The sequence below is a fragment of the Trachemys scripta genome, chromosome 12 (assembly GCF_013100865.1).
Source record: "Trachemys scripta elegans isolate TJP31775 chromosome 12, CAS_Tse_1.0, whole genome shotgun sequence".
Classification (NCBI taxonomy): domain Eukaryota; kingdom Metazoa; phylum Chordata; order Testudines; family Emydidae; genus Trachemys; species Trachemys scripta.
Genome location: NC_048309.1, coordinates 32998932 through 33013331, shown reverse-complemented (window position 1 = coordinate 33013331; position 14400 = coordinate 32998932). Strand labels below are relative to the sequence as shown.

The window sequence follows — 14400 nt, the reverse complement described above, 5'->3', positions numbered from 1 at the left end:
ATTGACAGTGAAACTTACAAGAGCAACTGGCTGAACAGCTATGACTCTTAACAAGCATTGTAATTGTCAATTAGCCAGTTATTGGGGTAACCGGCTTTATGAATGAATGTTGTTTCATTCATAAAACTTTATTTCTGAAGTTACATTAATAAAGTGAACAATTAAAAACAATTTCATTTATCAGTTCCACACAGGCGGGAGGCCACACTAGATTAGGGTTACCATACGTCCGGGTTTCCCCGGACATGTCCGGCTTTTGGGTCTTTAAATAGCCGTCCGGGGGTAATTTGTAAAAAGCTAAAAATGTCTGGGATTTCCCCCCGGACGGCTATTTAAAGATCCAAAAGCTCTGACAGGGCAGCCGCGCTGACTGAAAGCGATACTGGGAGCAGCAGCATGGAGCAGCTGCGAGAGGTGGGTGCGGAGGGCCCGGCTCCCCCTGCCTGGGGCTCCCCTCGCCCGCCAGGGAGCGCGGGCTCCTCCTCTGCAGCATTGCCCGCCGGGGCTGGGGCTCTCCCGCGGCTCTGCCCTGCACACGCCCAGCACCCCCGGGGCTGCTCCTGCCTCCCTGGGCTGGCCCCAGATCCCCTCCCCCGGGGGGCTGGGGTCTTGCTGCAGCTTAGGCCCCTCTGCCTCCTCCGCAAGGCAGGCAGCCCCAGGGGGTTGAGGCCGTGCCACCCCTTCCCCAGCTTCCCTCCAGCAGCCCCCGCACTGCCCTGCCGGGTCTGTTCAGCCCTCGGCCCCACCGGGTCCTGCCCTGCTTCAAGCAACACCCCCACCGTGCGGTGGCCGGGACTGGGAGAGCCGCAGCAAAGCCTCCCCCGGAGCTGGTGCAGGAGACGAGCCTGGCTCTCAGCCCAGGCTCCGGTATCAGCCTGCAGCCGGGAGCGGAGCCACCCCCCGCCAGCTCGGCTCAGCCCAGCCCTGCTCTTAAAGGGACACGGACCCCACCGTGGGGGGTGTCACCTCACCCCCTCCCCCGCCTGGGGGGCCCGGTGAGGGGGGTGCTCGGCACCATAGCAGTGCAGAGGGGAGGCCAGCGATGCACCTTACTCTCTCCTGCACTGCCAGCCATGGTCTTGCCTCCTTTCCCCAGCTCTGTGAGGCACTGTACACCTCAGAGCAGCAAATGGTAGCAGATTCTGCTGTCTCCAAGCAGAGTCTAGCCCTGAGTGTTTATTTCCATAGCAGCGAGTTTTCGGTTTGGTGCATTCACTCCTGAGCTCCCTGGTAAAGTGTAACAAAAGCCCTTGGCATTCATTTTCTCAGTGTTTCTGGGAATACCTTTTTCAGTTTCATAGATTGATCTGGGATCTTTCTTTTGCTGTTTCTGGAGAGAACTGTTGACAGCAGGGAGATACGTCCCTGACTAGAGGACAGGAAGCAAATTTGACTAGACCACTTGTGACTTCCTTTTTATTTGTTACTATAAAATGTATTACACACAAATAGATTGCTAATGAGCTTCCACCTTTGGGTTTCTGGAAAACAACTCACTCTAATACTTAGAAGATGCAGGAACCTTTGGTCTTAAAAAATGAAACATCAGACTCGTGAATTTGGAGGAAGTGCAGTGGTCCATTTATGAAATTTCTAAAAACATGATTCAAAAAATCCTTCTGAGACCCCAATAGCCTTACAATAGAAATAGAAAGTAAAACAAAGACATTCTTGATCCAGGTCAATTAGAGCAGTGGTTGTCAATGTTTCCAGACTACTGTACCTCCTTCAGGAGGCTGATTTGTCTTGAGTACCCCTCACTTAAAAACTATTTGCTTACAAAATCAGACATACAAATACAAGTATCACAGCACAGTATTACTGAAAAATTGCTTATTTTCTCATTTTTACCATATAAATTATCAAATAAATCGTGACTTCCAGATTGAGAAACACTGGTATAGTATATAGAGCAGTATAAACAAGTCACTGTCTACGATGATGGTTGCATATGCTTCAATAATTAGTTTGGCAAGGCCTTCTATATCAAAGTTGCACACATTTTTATACAATATCAGGCAAACCAGCTTGGATCTCTCACTATTCATGTCTCTATACTAATTGTGCTCTGCATCATTGAACAAAAAAGTTATTTAACTGAGCTTGAAATTTGTCATTATACTGAGATTTCTAAAAATACCCTTCTAGAAAAACTTCCATTTGGCTTCCCAGTAAAGAAAAGGACTTTATATAGCTTGTTTGTTTGAACTTCGAGGCCCATACAGTCCCTGAAATGACACTGCCTTGGTTAGTGTTGTGCCCCATTTCTCACAGTACTCATGATGTGTTGGATTGTCACAGCCCAACTCAGCCACACAAGGGAGTAAATATTATCTTTTCCAAGTAGACCCCGCTGATATGGGGATGCCCCTTTAAAGGAAGGCCCTGGGACAGGTATGGACAGGAGAGTCCCTCTAGTGGAGGGAGAGGTGAGTGTCAGAGGTAGGGTTACCATGCGTCCGGATTTTCCCAGACATGTCTGGCTTTTTGGTCCTCAAATACCCGTTCAGGAGGAATTTCCAAAAAGCCGAACATGTCCGGGAAAATAGGGAGGCATGGTAAGGGGACTGCCTCCTCCCCGGGCTCCAACTTTCCTGGCTCCTGCCGCTCTCCACCGCGGCGGGGACCGAAGCAACTTCCCCAGCGCAGCAGCCGGGGGGCGGGATGGAGGAGGAGGAATGTGGGGTGCTCAGGAGGGGGCGGAGTTGGGGTGGGGAAGGGGAGGAGTTAGGGCGGGGCCGGGGGCAGGGAAGGGCGGAGTTGGGGCAGGGGCGGGGTCCCGTGGAGTGTCCTCTTTTTGCACTATTGAAATATGGTAACCCTACACTAGATGGGCCTGTGGAGGGGAGCAGCTCAGGCTGGCTGGGCCTAGGGTGGGCAGAGCCGGGTGGGGGAGCAGCCCAGGCTGGTTGGGCCCGTGGGGGTGACTCCATCTGTCTGTTCGTCCCCAGGAGACCCTGGTCCTGCTCTTGAAGAGTTTGCCCCTGGGCTGTTATTTCAACATCTACGGCTTTGGGTCTCGGTTCGAGTCCTTCTACTCGTGAGTCCGGGGCTGGGGGGTTGGCAGCAGGGTAGGCTGGGGTCGGCGTGGCCCTGGGTTGGGGTCAGGATGTCTGTGGGTTGGGGGCAGGGCTGGCTGGGGTCGGGATGTCCCTGGCTCCAGCTGTCCCGGCCCCTGACTCCTTGGCGCCCCCCGCAGGCAGAGCGTGGGATACACCCAACAGACGATGGCCGAGTCCCTGCAGCGCATCCAGCAGCTCCAGGCCGACCTGGGGGGCACAGAGATCTTGGCACCGCTACGAGCCATTTACTGCAGCCCCTGTCAGGATGGGCACCCACGCCAGGTACCAGGGGCAGCCGCAGGGCATCCCAGGGGCTTGGAGAGGGGCTGCGGGAGCTGATGGGGGGGGGTGTGCTTGGAGAGAGGCTGGGAGGTAGCTGACAGAGGCTTTGTGGGGGGGCTCAGAGTGGGACTGGGACCAACGGGGGGCCAGTGCTCCTGGGAGTGGGAGCAGGCCATGGTGAGCAGGAGCTGAGGGGGGGTGGTACCTCTGTATAGAGCTGGGTGGCAGTGCTGGGAGGGAGGGAGGAGTGCCGGGGGGTCTCTGGGGTGGGAGGTCAGTGGAGCAGGCTCTCTGGATGATACCCCCATTCCCAGGGGGAGGGGGTGTCTGGGGGGGATTTGGGGTCCCCGACTCTGACAGCGTCTCTCCCACGCCAGCTGTTTGTGTTCACGGACGGGGAGGTGGGGAACACCAAGGACGTCATCACTGAGGTGCAGCGTCACCGGGGGGCCCACAGGTAATGGGGGCACCTGCCCCCCCAGCATCCCTCCCACTCTGTCCCCCAGCCCTGCCCCCCAGCGACTCCCCAACCTGCCCCCTACCACCCTCCCAACCCTGCTGTCACGGTGTGCGGAGTGGCTCTCAGCTGAGAGTGCCAACTTCAGCTCAGACTGTCGGAAGTCAGGGCAGACGCCCCAACCACCAACCTGGGGGTGTTCCCTAGAATTCGGTTTCCCCAGCCAGGACCAGGCTTGCGCGCCCGGATCACTGGGCCAGTCTCACCACGGACGGTCCCCGTGGGTGCTCCAGCCAAACTGAGCACCCGGACAGGCTGGATGGAACTAGATTGGGCGCATAAACCCAAAGTCACCCCGTTCTCCAGATGCTGAGCCCGCGGTCGGGACACTCCAGAGCTCGCCTGTAAACTAACCGCGGGTGTGTGAGCTTGGAGAAGGGAACAGCTAGCGAGAGGTTAGCGCAGTGAACCACGGAGCAGGTGAGTCCGTTTGTGGGTTCAGAGGATGGCAGAGAAGTGGGATCTGCATTCTCGGGGTGCCCCAGAATGGCTCTGGGGACCTCAGGCTGGTGTCCAGAAGAGCTAAGAGACGCACGATCTCTCCCAGGGTCCCTTTCCCTCGCTGAAAACCATCCAGCGAGTTTCTGGCACCGCCCGGGTCTCGCTGTGTGGCCTGAACGCAGACAGTTCATGGTGCGTCCATTGGCCTGGTCGGGAGCCGTGCTTCAGAGTGAACGCGGTTCTGCATTTACATGGGCCAGGTGCCAATGGGGGGGGGGACATGGTGCGATGGCCAGAGACCATCCATCCTCACACCCCGAAACAGCCGCACCTGGGATTGCTCCAGGGGCACAAGCACAAGGAACTACAGGGCGGGGAGAGCTCGTGATCAGCAGGGTTACGGAGAGGTGACGCCGCCGCCGCCGATGTGTCTCTGGCTCTCACGAATTCAGAGCAGCTGTAGTTCCCGGGGCACATGCCGGGCACGTGCAACGCGCTGACGCCCGCTTTGTTCTGCTCCACCCGGTGTTCGGCCTGAGCGCGTGGCGGCCCTGCTGCGGGTCTGTGATATGTACACCGGCGAATTGCCCCACTGCGCTAATCAATTGTAACCTGTCACATGGCGTCATGCCTGCCCCCCAGCCCTGCCAGCCTGGGGACCCTCTGCCCCACAGCACCCCTCAACCCTGCCCCCAGCCCTGCCAGCCTGAGGACTGTCTGCCCCACAGCACCCCTCAACCCTGCACCCAGCCTTGCTGGCCTGGAGACCCCCAGCAACCCCAGACTCTGTCCCCCTAGCCCTGCCTGCCTGGAGACCCCCCCCCCAGTAACCCCAAACACTGTCCCCCCTGCCCTACTGGCATGGGCACCCTCAGCAATGCCAAACTCTCTCCCCCCAGCCTGGGGACCCCCAGCACCCACCAACCCTGCCTCCCATTATCTCCCCAAAGCTGTCCCCTGCCCTTCCAACCTAGAGACCCCCCCAGCAACCTCAAACTCTCTCCCTCCAGCCCTGCTGGCATGGAGAACCTCTGCCCTTATCATCTCCCCCCAGCCCTGCCAACAGAGAGACCCCAATCCCAGCATCTGCCCATCCCTTCACCTCACCCTGCCCCCCAGCCCTACTGGCCCCTCTCCAACTGCCCCCCATCACTGAATTGACTCCCCAGCTCTGCCCCTCCCACTCCTGTCTCTGACCCCCTCCCCGGACTCTTCCCCCCTGCAGGTGCTTCTCCTTCGGTATTGGGGAAGGGGCCTCCACGTCTCTGGTCAAAGGCATCTCCCGGGCAGCAGGGGGCAGCGCCGAGTTCATCACAGGCCAGGACCGCATGCAGCCCAAGGTGAGAACCCAGGAGTCCGGGCTCCCCAGCTCTAACCCACCAGATCCCATTCCCCTCCCAGAGCTGGGAGAGAACCCAGGAGTCCTGGCTCCCAGCCCCCCCTGCTCTAACCCACCATTCCCTATGCCCCCCGAGGCCGGGGATAGGACCCTGGTGTCCTGGCCCCATCCTGGGTGTGCCGGTCTCTCCCCCAGGCGCTGCAATCTCTGAAGCGGGCTCTGCAGCCGGCCGTGACCGGGCTCTCGCTGAGCTGGGATCTGCCCCGTGGGATGGAGGCGGTGCTACTGGGCCGGGGCCCTGAGGTGATCTTCCCTGGGCAGCGGTGCCTCATCTACGCCCAGCTCCGTGGGCAGCCCCAGGTGAGAGAGCAAACCCTGCCCTCCCCTCGGGACGCCCCCAAGGCTTGGGGTCAATGACTGAGCCAGGAACCTCCCACCCCCTCCTGGGCGATAACTCTGAAAGAAGCAGTGAGAGGTAAAAAGGCATCCTTTAAAAAGTGGAAGTTAAATCCTAGTGAGGAAAATAGAAAGAAGCATAAACTCTGGCAAGTGAAGTGTAAAAATATAATTAGGAAGGTCAGAAAAGAATGTGAAGAGCAGCTAGCCAAAGACTCAAAAAATAACAGCAAAAAATTTTAAGAACATCAGAAGCAGGAAGCCTATTAAACAACCAGTGGGACAATCGAGATATTAAAGGAGCACTCAAGGACGATAAGGCCATTGCGCAGAAACTAAATGAATTCTCTGCATCGGTCTTCACAGCTGAGGATGTGAGGGAGATTCCCAAACCTGAGTCATTCTTTTTAGATGACAAATCTGAGGAACTGCCTCGGTTTAAAGTGTCTTTAGAGGAGGTTTTGGAACAAATTGATAAACTAAACATGACTGGAGAATAGCTAATGTGACACCAGTTTTTAAAAATGGCTCCAGAGGTGATCCCGGCAGTTACAGGCCAATAAGCCTGACTTCAGTACTGGGCAAACTGGTTGAAATTATAGTAAAGAACAAAATTGTCAGGCGCATAGATGAACAGAATTTGCTGGGGAAGAGTCAACATGGTTTTTGTAAAGGGAAATCATGCCTCACCAATCTACTAGAATTCTTTGAGGGGGTCAAAAAGCATGCGGACAAGGGGGATCCAGTGGATATAGTGTACTTGGACTTTCAGAAAACCTTTGACAAGGTCCCTCACCAAAGGCTCTTAAGCAAGGTAAGCTGTCACGGGATAAGAGGGAAGGTTCTCTCATGGATCGGTAACTGGTTGAAAGTTAGGAAACAAAGGGTAGGAATAAATCGTCAGTTTTCAGAATGGAGAGAGGTAAATAGTGGTGTCCCCCCAGGGGTCTGTACTGAGACCAGGGCTGTTCAACATATTCATAAATGATCTGGAAAACGGGATAAACAGTGAGGTGGCAAAATTTGCAGATACAAAACGACTCAAGATAGTTAAGTCCGAGGCAGGCTGCGCAGGGCTTTGAAAGGATCTCACAGCATAGGCGGGGAGTTACATGGGTCTGTGGTGCCTGTGCTCCACTAATATTCAGGAACGTTGGCCCGGCTCCACCAATGTTTGGGCTTATATTTAATCAGAACCGTCCTGTCCATAGGACGGACCGGGGCAACCGCTTCAGGGGGACGCGGGGTCCAGGGCAGCCTGGGCGGGTAGCAGGGGCCAGGCACTGGCAGCAGCAAGTGACCCAGCCCCAGCCTGCCCTGCTCCGCCCATCCCCACTCCACCTCTTTCTCCAAGTCCCCGCCCCCACCCTGCCTCTTTCCGGCTTCCTCCCTCTCCCCCGAGCGACGCCAGGAGGGCAGAGCACAGGGGAGCGGGCTGGGGCCGGGTTGCTTGCTGCTGCCGGCACCAGGCCCCCTGCTAATCCCCCAGGCCACCCTGGACCCCACATCCCCCTGAAGCGCGGGGCCCGGGGCAGTTGCCCTGGTCAGTCCTATGGACTGGACGGCTCTGCTTGGACCCATTCTGGGCACCACCAAAAATTATACAAACCTGGGTGACTGGGCAAAAAATGAAGATGAAATTTTTTCAGTGTTGATAAATGCAAAGTAATGCACGTTGGAAAACATAATCCCAACTCTACATACAAAATGATGGGGTCTAAATTAGCTTTAATCACTCAAGAAAGAGATCTTGGAGTCATTGTGAATAGTTCTCTGAAAACATTCACTCAGTGTGCAGCAGCAGTCAAAAAAGCAAACAGAATGTTGGGAATTATTAAGAAAGGGATAGATAATAAGACAGACAATATCATGTTGCCTCTATATAAATCCATGGTACACCCACATCTTGAATACGGTGTTCAGAGCTAGTCACACAAACTCAAAAAACTTATATTGGAATTGGAAAAGTTTCAGAAAAGGGCAACAAAAATGATTAGGGGTGTGGAACGGCTGCCATATGGGGAGAGATTAATGAGACTGGGACTTTTCAGCTTGGAAAAGAGATGACGAAGGGGGGATATGATTGGAGTCTATAAAATTGTGACTGGTGTGGAGAAAGTAAAGGAAGTGTTATTTACTCCTTCTCATAACACACGAACTAGGGGTCACCAAATGAAATTAATAGGCAGCAGGTTTAAACTGTTGGAAGGCAGGATACTGATCTAGGTGGACATTTGGTCTGACCCCGTATGGCCCCTCATGTTCTTAATGATGGCTGTTGGGCTGGGGGTCTCTGTGCCACCCCAGCCCCATTGATTTCAGTGAGTAATGTTAACTCTGACCCCTAATGATGGCAGTTGAGCTGGGGGTGGGGTCTCTGCACTAGCCTGGCTGCATTGATCTCAGGGCAGGTCTACGCTATAAATTTACTTCAGCGCAGCTGCGCCACTGTAGCACGTCTGGTGAAGACGCTCTAAGCCAACGGGAGAAGCTCTCCCACCGACACGGCGCTGTCTACACAGGAGGGCTAAGGTTAGTGTAACTACGTCGCTAGGGAGCTGGAGCTCAGGGGTGTGGATTTTTCATACCTCTGAGCGACGTAGTTATACTGCAGCATGTAGTGTAGATGAGACCTCCATGGGGATCAGTAACTCTGTCCCCTACCAGTGACCACTGGGCTGGAGGTCTCTGTGCTACCCCAGCCCCATTGATCTCAAAGGGAGTTGTTATCTCCTGACCCTACTGATGGCCGTTGGGCTGACTAGGCAGCCCCCCAACTGCTGTGAATTGGGCGTATTTACCCCCTTTGTTCTGTAACCTGGGTCTGGGGGGGTCCCTGGGCATCTCCTCCCCCCCTCGCACTCCATCTCTGACCCCCTTTCTCTGCCCGCAGCCCCCAGACACTGCCATGGGGGGCGTCACCCTGCAGTACCGCATCCAGGACCAGACCTACAAGGAGACCCTGCAGTTCCCCCGGCAGCCACAGGATGGAGACAGGTGATAGCAATGTTCCTCTGGTCCCCATCCTCCCCAAGCTGCTGGATCCTGCCCTCCACATCCCCACCCCCAAACAGAATAGAGATGGGAGGGGACCTGCCCCAGGTCACAGAAGGAAGCAGGAGTCCTGGCTCCCAGCCTCCCTGCTGTGACCATGAGACCCCACTCCCCTCCTATAGCCAGAGATAGAACCCAGGAGTCCTGGCTCCCACGCCCCCACCCAATACACTATCCCACTAGCCCCTACTCCCCTCCCCATGGTGGCAGGAACCCAGGCGTCCGGGGCTCACCCTGTGACTCTCTGTCCCCTGCGCAGGCTGCCCGTTCACCGGCTGGCAGCCAAGTCGCTGCTGCTGGAGCTGGAGGGGGCCGTGGACAGCGGGTCAGAGGGGGACCGGCGCCGGGTGCTGGAGACCAGCCTGAGCTCGGGGGTCGTCTGCTCCCTCACGGCCTACGTGGGGGTGGACACGGAGCGGGGGCAACCGGTGCAGGGGCCGCTGGTGAGACGGGACATCCCGCTGACAGGTAACCCTGGAGGGGTCGGTGATCCCGGCACTGGGGGGGGGGGGGGGTCAGCAGCCGGGGGGGGGGCGGGGGGGGGGGGGGGAACGAACCGGGCACTGGGGGGGGAACCGGGGGGGGGGGGGGGGCGAGGGGGGGGGGGGGGGGGGGCATCATGGTTATGGGCTAACATCCCTTTGCTCTTCTCCCTGCCCCAGCTCCTGTGGGGCTGTGCTGCCCCCTCCCTGCCCCCCAGGGCGACCCCAGTGCCCCTGTCCCCAGGGCAGGGGAAGAGCGGCGCGTGCTGGCCAGGTGGGACGGGGAGCAGCCAGCCTGTGGGGCCTGGCCCATCCCAGCCGGGAGAGTGTGGCCTGTGGGACGGACGGACAGACAGATGGACCCAGAATCGGAGACCCAAACAGACGGGGGCAGAGACCGAGAATCAGACAGTCGAACCCAGACAGAGAAGCCGACCCCCACAGGCAGGGACCGGAGGGGCGGGCGCATCGCTGTCGTGAGCAGGCCTGGCTAGCGGGGGCCTCTCGCCCCCCCCCAGCATCCTGCCCTCATCCATGGGGTGCAGCACCCGCCCCCACGTCCCCTGGGGCTGGATGAGGGGTCCAAGCTGGGGGAAAGCTGCAGGGGAGGGGCTGGATCCAGGGGTCTCAGCTTGGGGGGAAGGGGCTGGGGGGAAATCCTGACTCTGGGGAGCTGGGGGGAGAGGAGGATGGGGCTGGGTGTCATGGTGGCCAGCTGGGGGAGGCATGGGGGAGGGGTCCTATCGGTGCATTGGTTCTGGGTTCCATGGGGGGGGATTTCCTTTCCCTCTCTTAGCCTGTCTCTGTCTGCGTGTCTGTCCGTCCCTCTCTGTCCGTCCCTCTCCCCCACTAGGCTTCGGGGCCGCACCGCGCATGCGGAATTTGCGGTGTTCCCTCGCGAGCTGTTCCGCTCTGCGCCCATGGCTCGGGCCCGAGGGTTCTCCGGAGTGTCCATGGCCTGCGACTTTGACAACAGCTCGGAGGTGCAAGTTGAGAGCCGCCGCCCCCGCGTCCTTCTCCAGGGCACTCACCCCCAGAGCTCCCCATGGCCAGTACCAGCTATCTCCCCCCCCCGCGCCGCTCCTCTTGTCTCCCTCACCATCCCAAAGTTCAGGCAGGGGAGCCCGAGGCACAAGGTCAAGTCCTGCAAATACAGCGCCCCGCCGGAGACCGCATCCCAGAAAGGTGAGGGGGCCAGGGGCTGGGAGTCAGGACTCGGGACGGGCGGCAAACCCCAGGATGACGCTTCATCGGGTCAGAGACAGACGTGCCCTGACGGTCCCGGAGCTGGGCAAGTGTTTAACAGCTACATAGAAAGTGAAGGAACTTCCTGGGCAAAACACTGCTGTGACGCTGGGGGAGGGGCAATCCGCAGCTGGGTTTTTTAAGTGTTGGGACGCAAATGATCTTGCAACAAAATGGAAAAAAAAGGAAACTCCCAGGCAATAAACTTCGTGAAGCTGGAATTTGGGGTGTGAGTTTGTATCAATGAGCTAAGGCGGGGGAACTGGGCAGCAGAGGGGGTAATCAGTCACTTTTTAGTAACAGAAATGTCGCTGAGCAGTTTTCTCTGAGATGGGCACACAGCTAAATTCCCAGACAAAAATACCTTGTGAAGCTGGGCCCAGGCTTGGATGTTTGTACGGGTAAGTTCAGAGGCACAGAGCGTGGTTGGCCCGGTCTGGTTTCTAAACGAAGAAGCCCACGAGAGGCAGAAATTTTAAAGTTAAGGTTCCCCTTAAAACCTGAATTTGAAGAGTCTGGAAATACAAACTTGCTGTAACCCAGGTAACCTTAACTCTGCTTCATAACCCTGGCCCAGGCATGGCTATAATATCGTATAGACTGTGTAACATCCCATCTCTCCTATACCCTTAGACACTTCTGTGTCTCCCTGGACGTAGGTCTGTATCGCAGGTTGTAGTACAGGATGGTCCCGGGGTCAGATTGTGTTTGAGAAACACCCTGGGGTTGTGAGATTAATGACTGGGGCTGAGACATTCACGGGGCCCAAGGGACTTTGGTTCCCAACTCCAACTGCAAATTAATTGTCATCCCATGGGTGCAGGAAGGGGCAGAGTTAAGGGTGCCCACGGAGAGATTAAGGGTGCAGAGGAGCAGATAAAGGATGCCCAGGGATGGGGCAGAGTTAAGGATCCCCATGGATAGGCAGAGTTAAGGATGCATGGAGGGTAACAGTTAAGGTTGTTGGCTGTCCCCCAGCCTGGACAGGCCACACTGCTGTTCTGTACCCATAACCCTGTGCAAGTGCCATCTCACCACGTCTCTCCCTAGAGCGGGCACTGGAGGAGTCTCCCCTACTGAGGCTGGTGTCTCTGCAGAATGCTGATGGCTCGTGGGACCTGGACCCCCAGCTGGCCGCTGCGCTGGGGGTGAGCGAGACTGACGCCAGGGGGAGGATGCCCAGTAAGGTGAGTGCAGGGGATGGAGAAGGGGGGAGAGACGGGGGCGGGGGGGAAGGTGCCATGAGTTGAGCCTGTTCTCTGCTCCTAGATGAGACTGGGCGTGACCCAGACTCGGGGGAGGGGGGATCTAAGAGCGACTGGATCAAATGACCCCTGAACCTGGAGCCCAGTGGGGGAGACGGGCCCACAGTGGGGAGCTAGGAACCCCCTTGCAGGGGATAAGAGCATTGGATCAAGGGGGTCCAGTGCTGGGGGAGGACATGGGGAGGCCCAGGCTGGATCCTCTCTGAGGCTGTTTCCGTACCCCCGGGCATCCCACCGGGCATCTGGGTAGGGGGTCCACGGTGCTAGAGTGGGGGTGCTGGGAACTCTCTCAGTCTGGGGAAGGGGTGGGAGCACTGTGGAGGGTAGAGGGGTCCCTAGGGCGGGGGGATGGGGGCAGCGCTGGGAGGGGTGCCGGGCAGTCCCCGGGGAGATAGGGGCAGCTCTGGGAGGAGTGCAGGAGGGTTCCCTGGGCAGGGGGATGGGCAGCGCTCGGGGGGACGGGCTAGGCGCTGTCTCATGCTGTCTCTCTCTCCCCCGCACAGGACGTGGCCCCTGGCGTCTGGGCCACGGTGCTGGCTGTGGTCTGGCTGCACGGCCGGGCCACGGGGCAGCGCGACGAGTGGGAGCTGCTGGAGGCCAAGGCTGTGGGCTGGGTGTGGGGACAAGCAGGTGAGACAGGACTGGGGGGTTGGGACAGGGCCCAGGTCCTTGTCCGGAGAGTCCCTGCCCCATAGACCAGCCCCCCAACACCGCCCGAGACTCCCTTGTCCCCCAGCCCACCCCGAGATCCCACAAGCCCACAGTACCAACCCTACCCCATAGGACCCCACAGTCCAGCCAACCACAGCCCTGAGCTCCTGTACCCCATGGGTCCCAGGGCCCCCTGTTCCCCGGCTTCCTAACAGCCTCTGGCCCCCCAGCCAGACCCAGGACAGACAGGCTCCAAGCCCCCTGCTCCCCGTCCCATTCCCCCCAGCTCCCCGACATCAGTCCCTCGGGCTGTGAGCTCTCTGCCCTTTGTCCCCCAGGCTGATGTCTCCCCCGACCCTCTTCTCGTTGCAGGGCCCCGGCTGAGCGAATGCCTGGAAGCCGTCAACACCCTGCTGGGCTGCAGCATTGGCCCTGCTGTCTTCGGGCTCTGAGCCCCCTCCCCATCCCCGTACTCCTCTCCCCGCGCAAGCTACCCTGGGCCTCTAACCCAGCTGAGCCCCCCCCCCCCCCCGCCCCCAGATCCTAAATTAAGAGCAGCCAATTGGTTTGCATAAGTTTAACGAAAACAGTTTAAATTGACCCTGTAACTTACAGCGGAGGAAGGTCGTTGTGCAGACAGGCCCTTGGTGCTGCGGGCGGAAACTGTCTCTGCCGGCCCCTCGCTGGAATAAAGCAGTTCCCCAGATTTGTCTGCCTGGATTTGGCTGGGATCCCGGGGCTCGGGGCTCCCCACAATTGCCCAGGGCACTGGGTTCCCAGCAGGGTCAGGGACCGCCTGCCCTGAGCGGGTGGATTAGCGCTCCCAGCTCTGGCTTTCTGGTGGGGCAGAGCAGCAGGACCCAGATGCTGGGGTGTCTGGCTGAGGCCGGGAGGAGCCCCGGAGAGCGGGGAGCACGTGGGGTGCAGGTGGCAGACACGGGGCATGGGCCCAGGGTGGGGTTTAGCAGGACGTTTTAGCTCTGGGTCTGTGCGGATCCCTGACACCCCCTCACTGCTCCACCAGGAGAAGGAGCTGCCAGGCCTGGAAAATCTGTCCCTGCTCGGCCGCTGTTGGGACACGTGATTCCCATTCAGATACCTGGGAACTGGACGTCCAGTCCCCTGGCAGCTCGGGAACCCCCTGCCCTGCCTGGAGTGAGGACCCAGAGGCATTGTAATGGGACAGGGAAGCAGCAAACGCTCTCCCCCCTGCTCACACAGGCCCTGACGCTGCCATCCCAGGGCATTGAAATTGGAAAGAACAATTCTAGAAGGAAAAGACTGGGGGAGATTTTCCAGGCCCAGGTGGCAGCTGGGTGCCCAGCTCCCCCGGACAGTCTGAGACGCGGGTTGTTATTCCAATGTGTAACAGTGATGAACCCAAGGGAGCTGGCACCCAGCCCAGGCCTAGGGTTGGGCCAAACCCGCACCTCTGAGCCCAGGAGCTGGGTGGGGGCAGGCACAATCGAAGTTCTTTGTAGGTCGCCAGGTAGAAAGCTCTGTGAAGTTCAAGGTGAGGGGAGGTGCTGTTGTACTTAAAGTACTGCACAGGATCTTTTCAGGGGGAATAAGGCAGAACGCCACATTTATTAGTGATACATGTATTCATTAACACTGTATTATATGCATATAATATATTACACTTACACTCACACACACACACACA

The 14400-nt window shown here is 58.0% G+C and overlaps 1 protein-coding gene across 7 annotated transcripts in view; it reads left to right on the top strand.

Moving 5' to 3' along the window:
• Nucleotides 1-14241, top strand: part of LOC117885783 (von Willebrand factor A domain-containing protein 5A-like) — a 29337-nt gene extending 15096 nt beyond the window's left edge. For 2 of the 7 annotated variants that reach the window (XM_034787218.1, XM_034787214.1), the window contains exons 8-15: nt 2952-3040; nt 3200-3344; nt 3722-3801; nt 5528-5642; nt 5837-6001; nt 8931-9034; nt 9351-9559; nt 10427-12000. In XM_034787218.1, the coding sequence (XP_034643109.1) occupies nt 2952-3040; nt 3200-3344; nt 3722-3801; nt 5528-5642; nt 5837-6001; nt 8931-9034; nt 9351-9559; nt 10427-10887 (1368 nt within the window). In that variant the 3' untranslated portion in view covers nt 10888-12000. The other 5 variants (XR_004647850.1, XM_034787215.1, XM_034787216.1 and 2 more) reach the window with 5 other exon arrangements.
• Nucleotides 14242-14400: the final 159 nt, after the last annotated feature.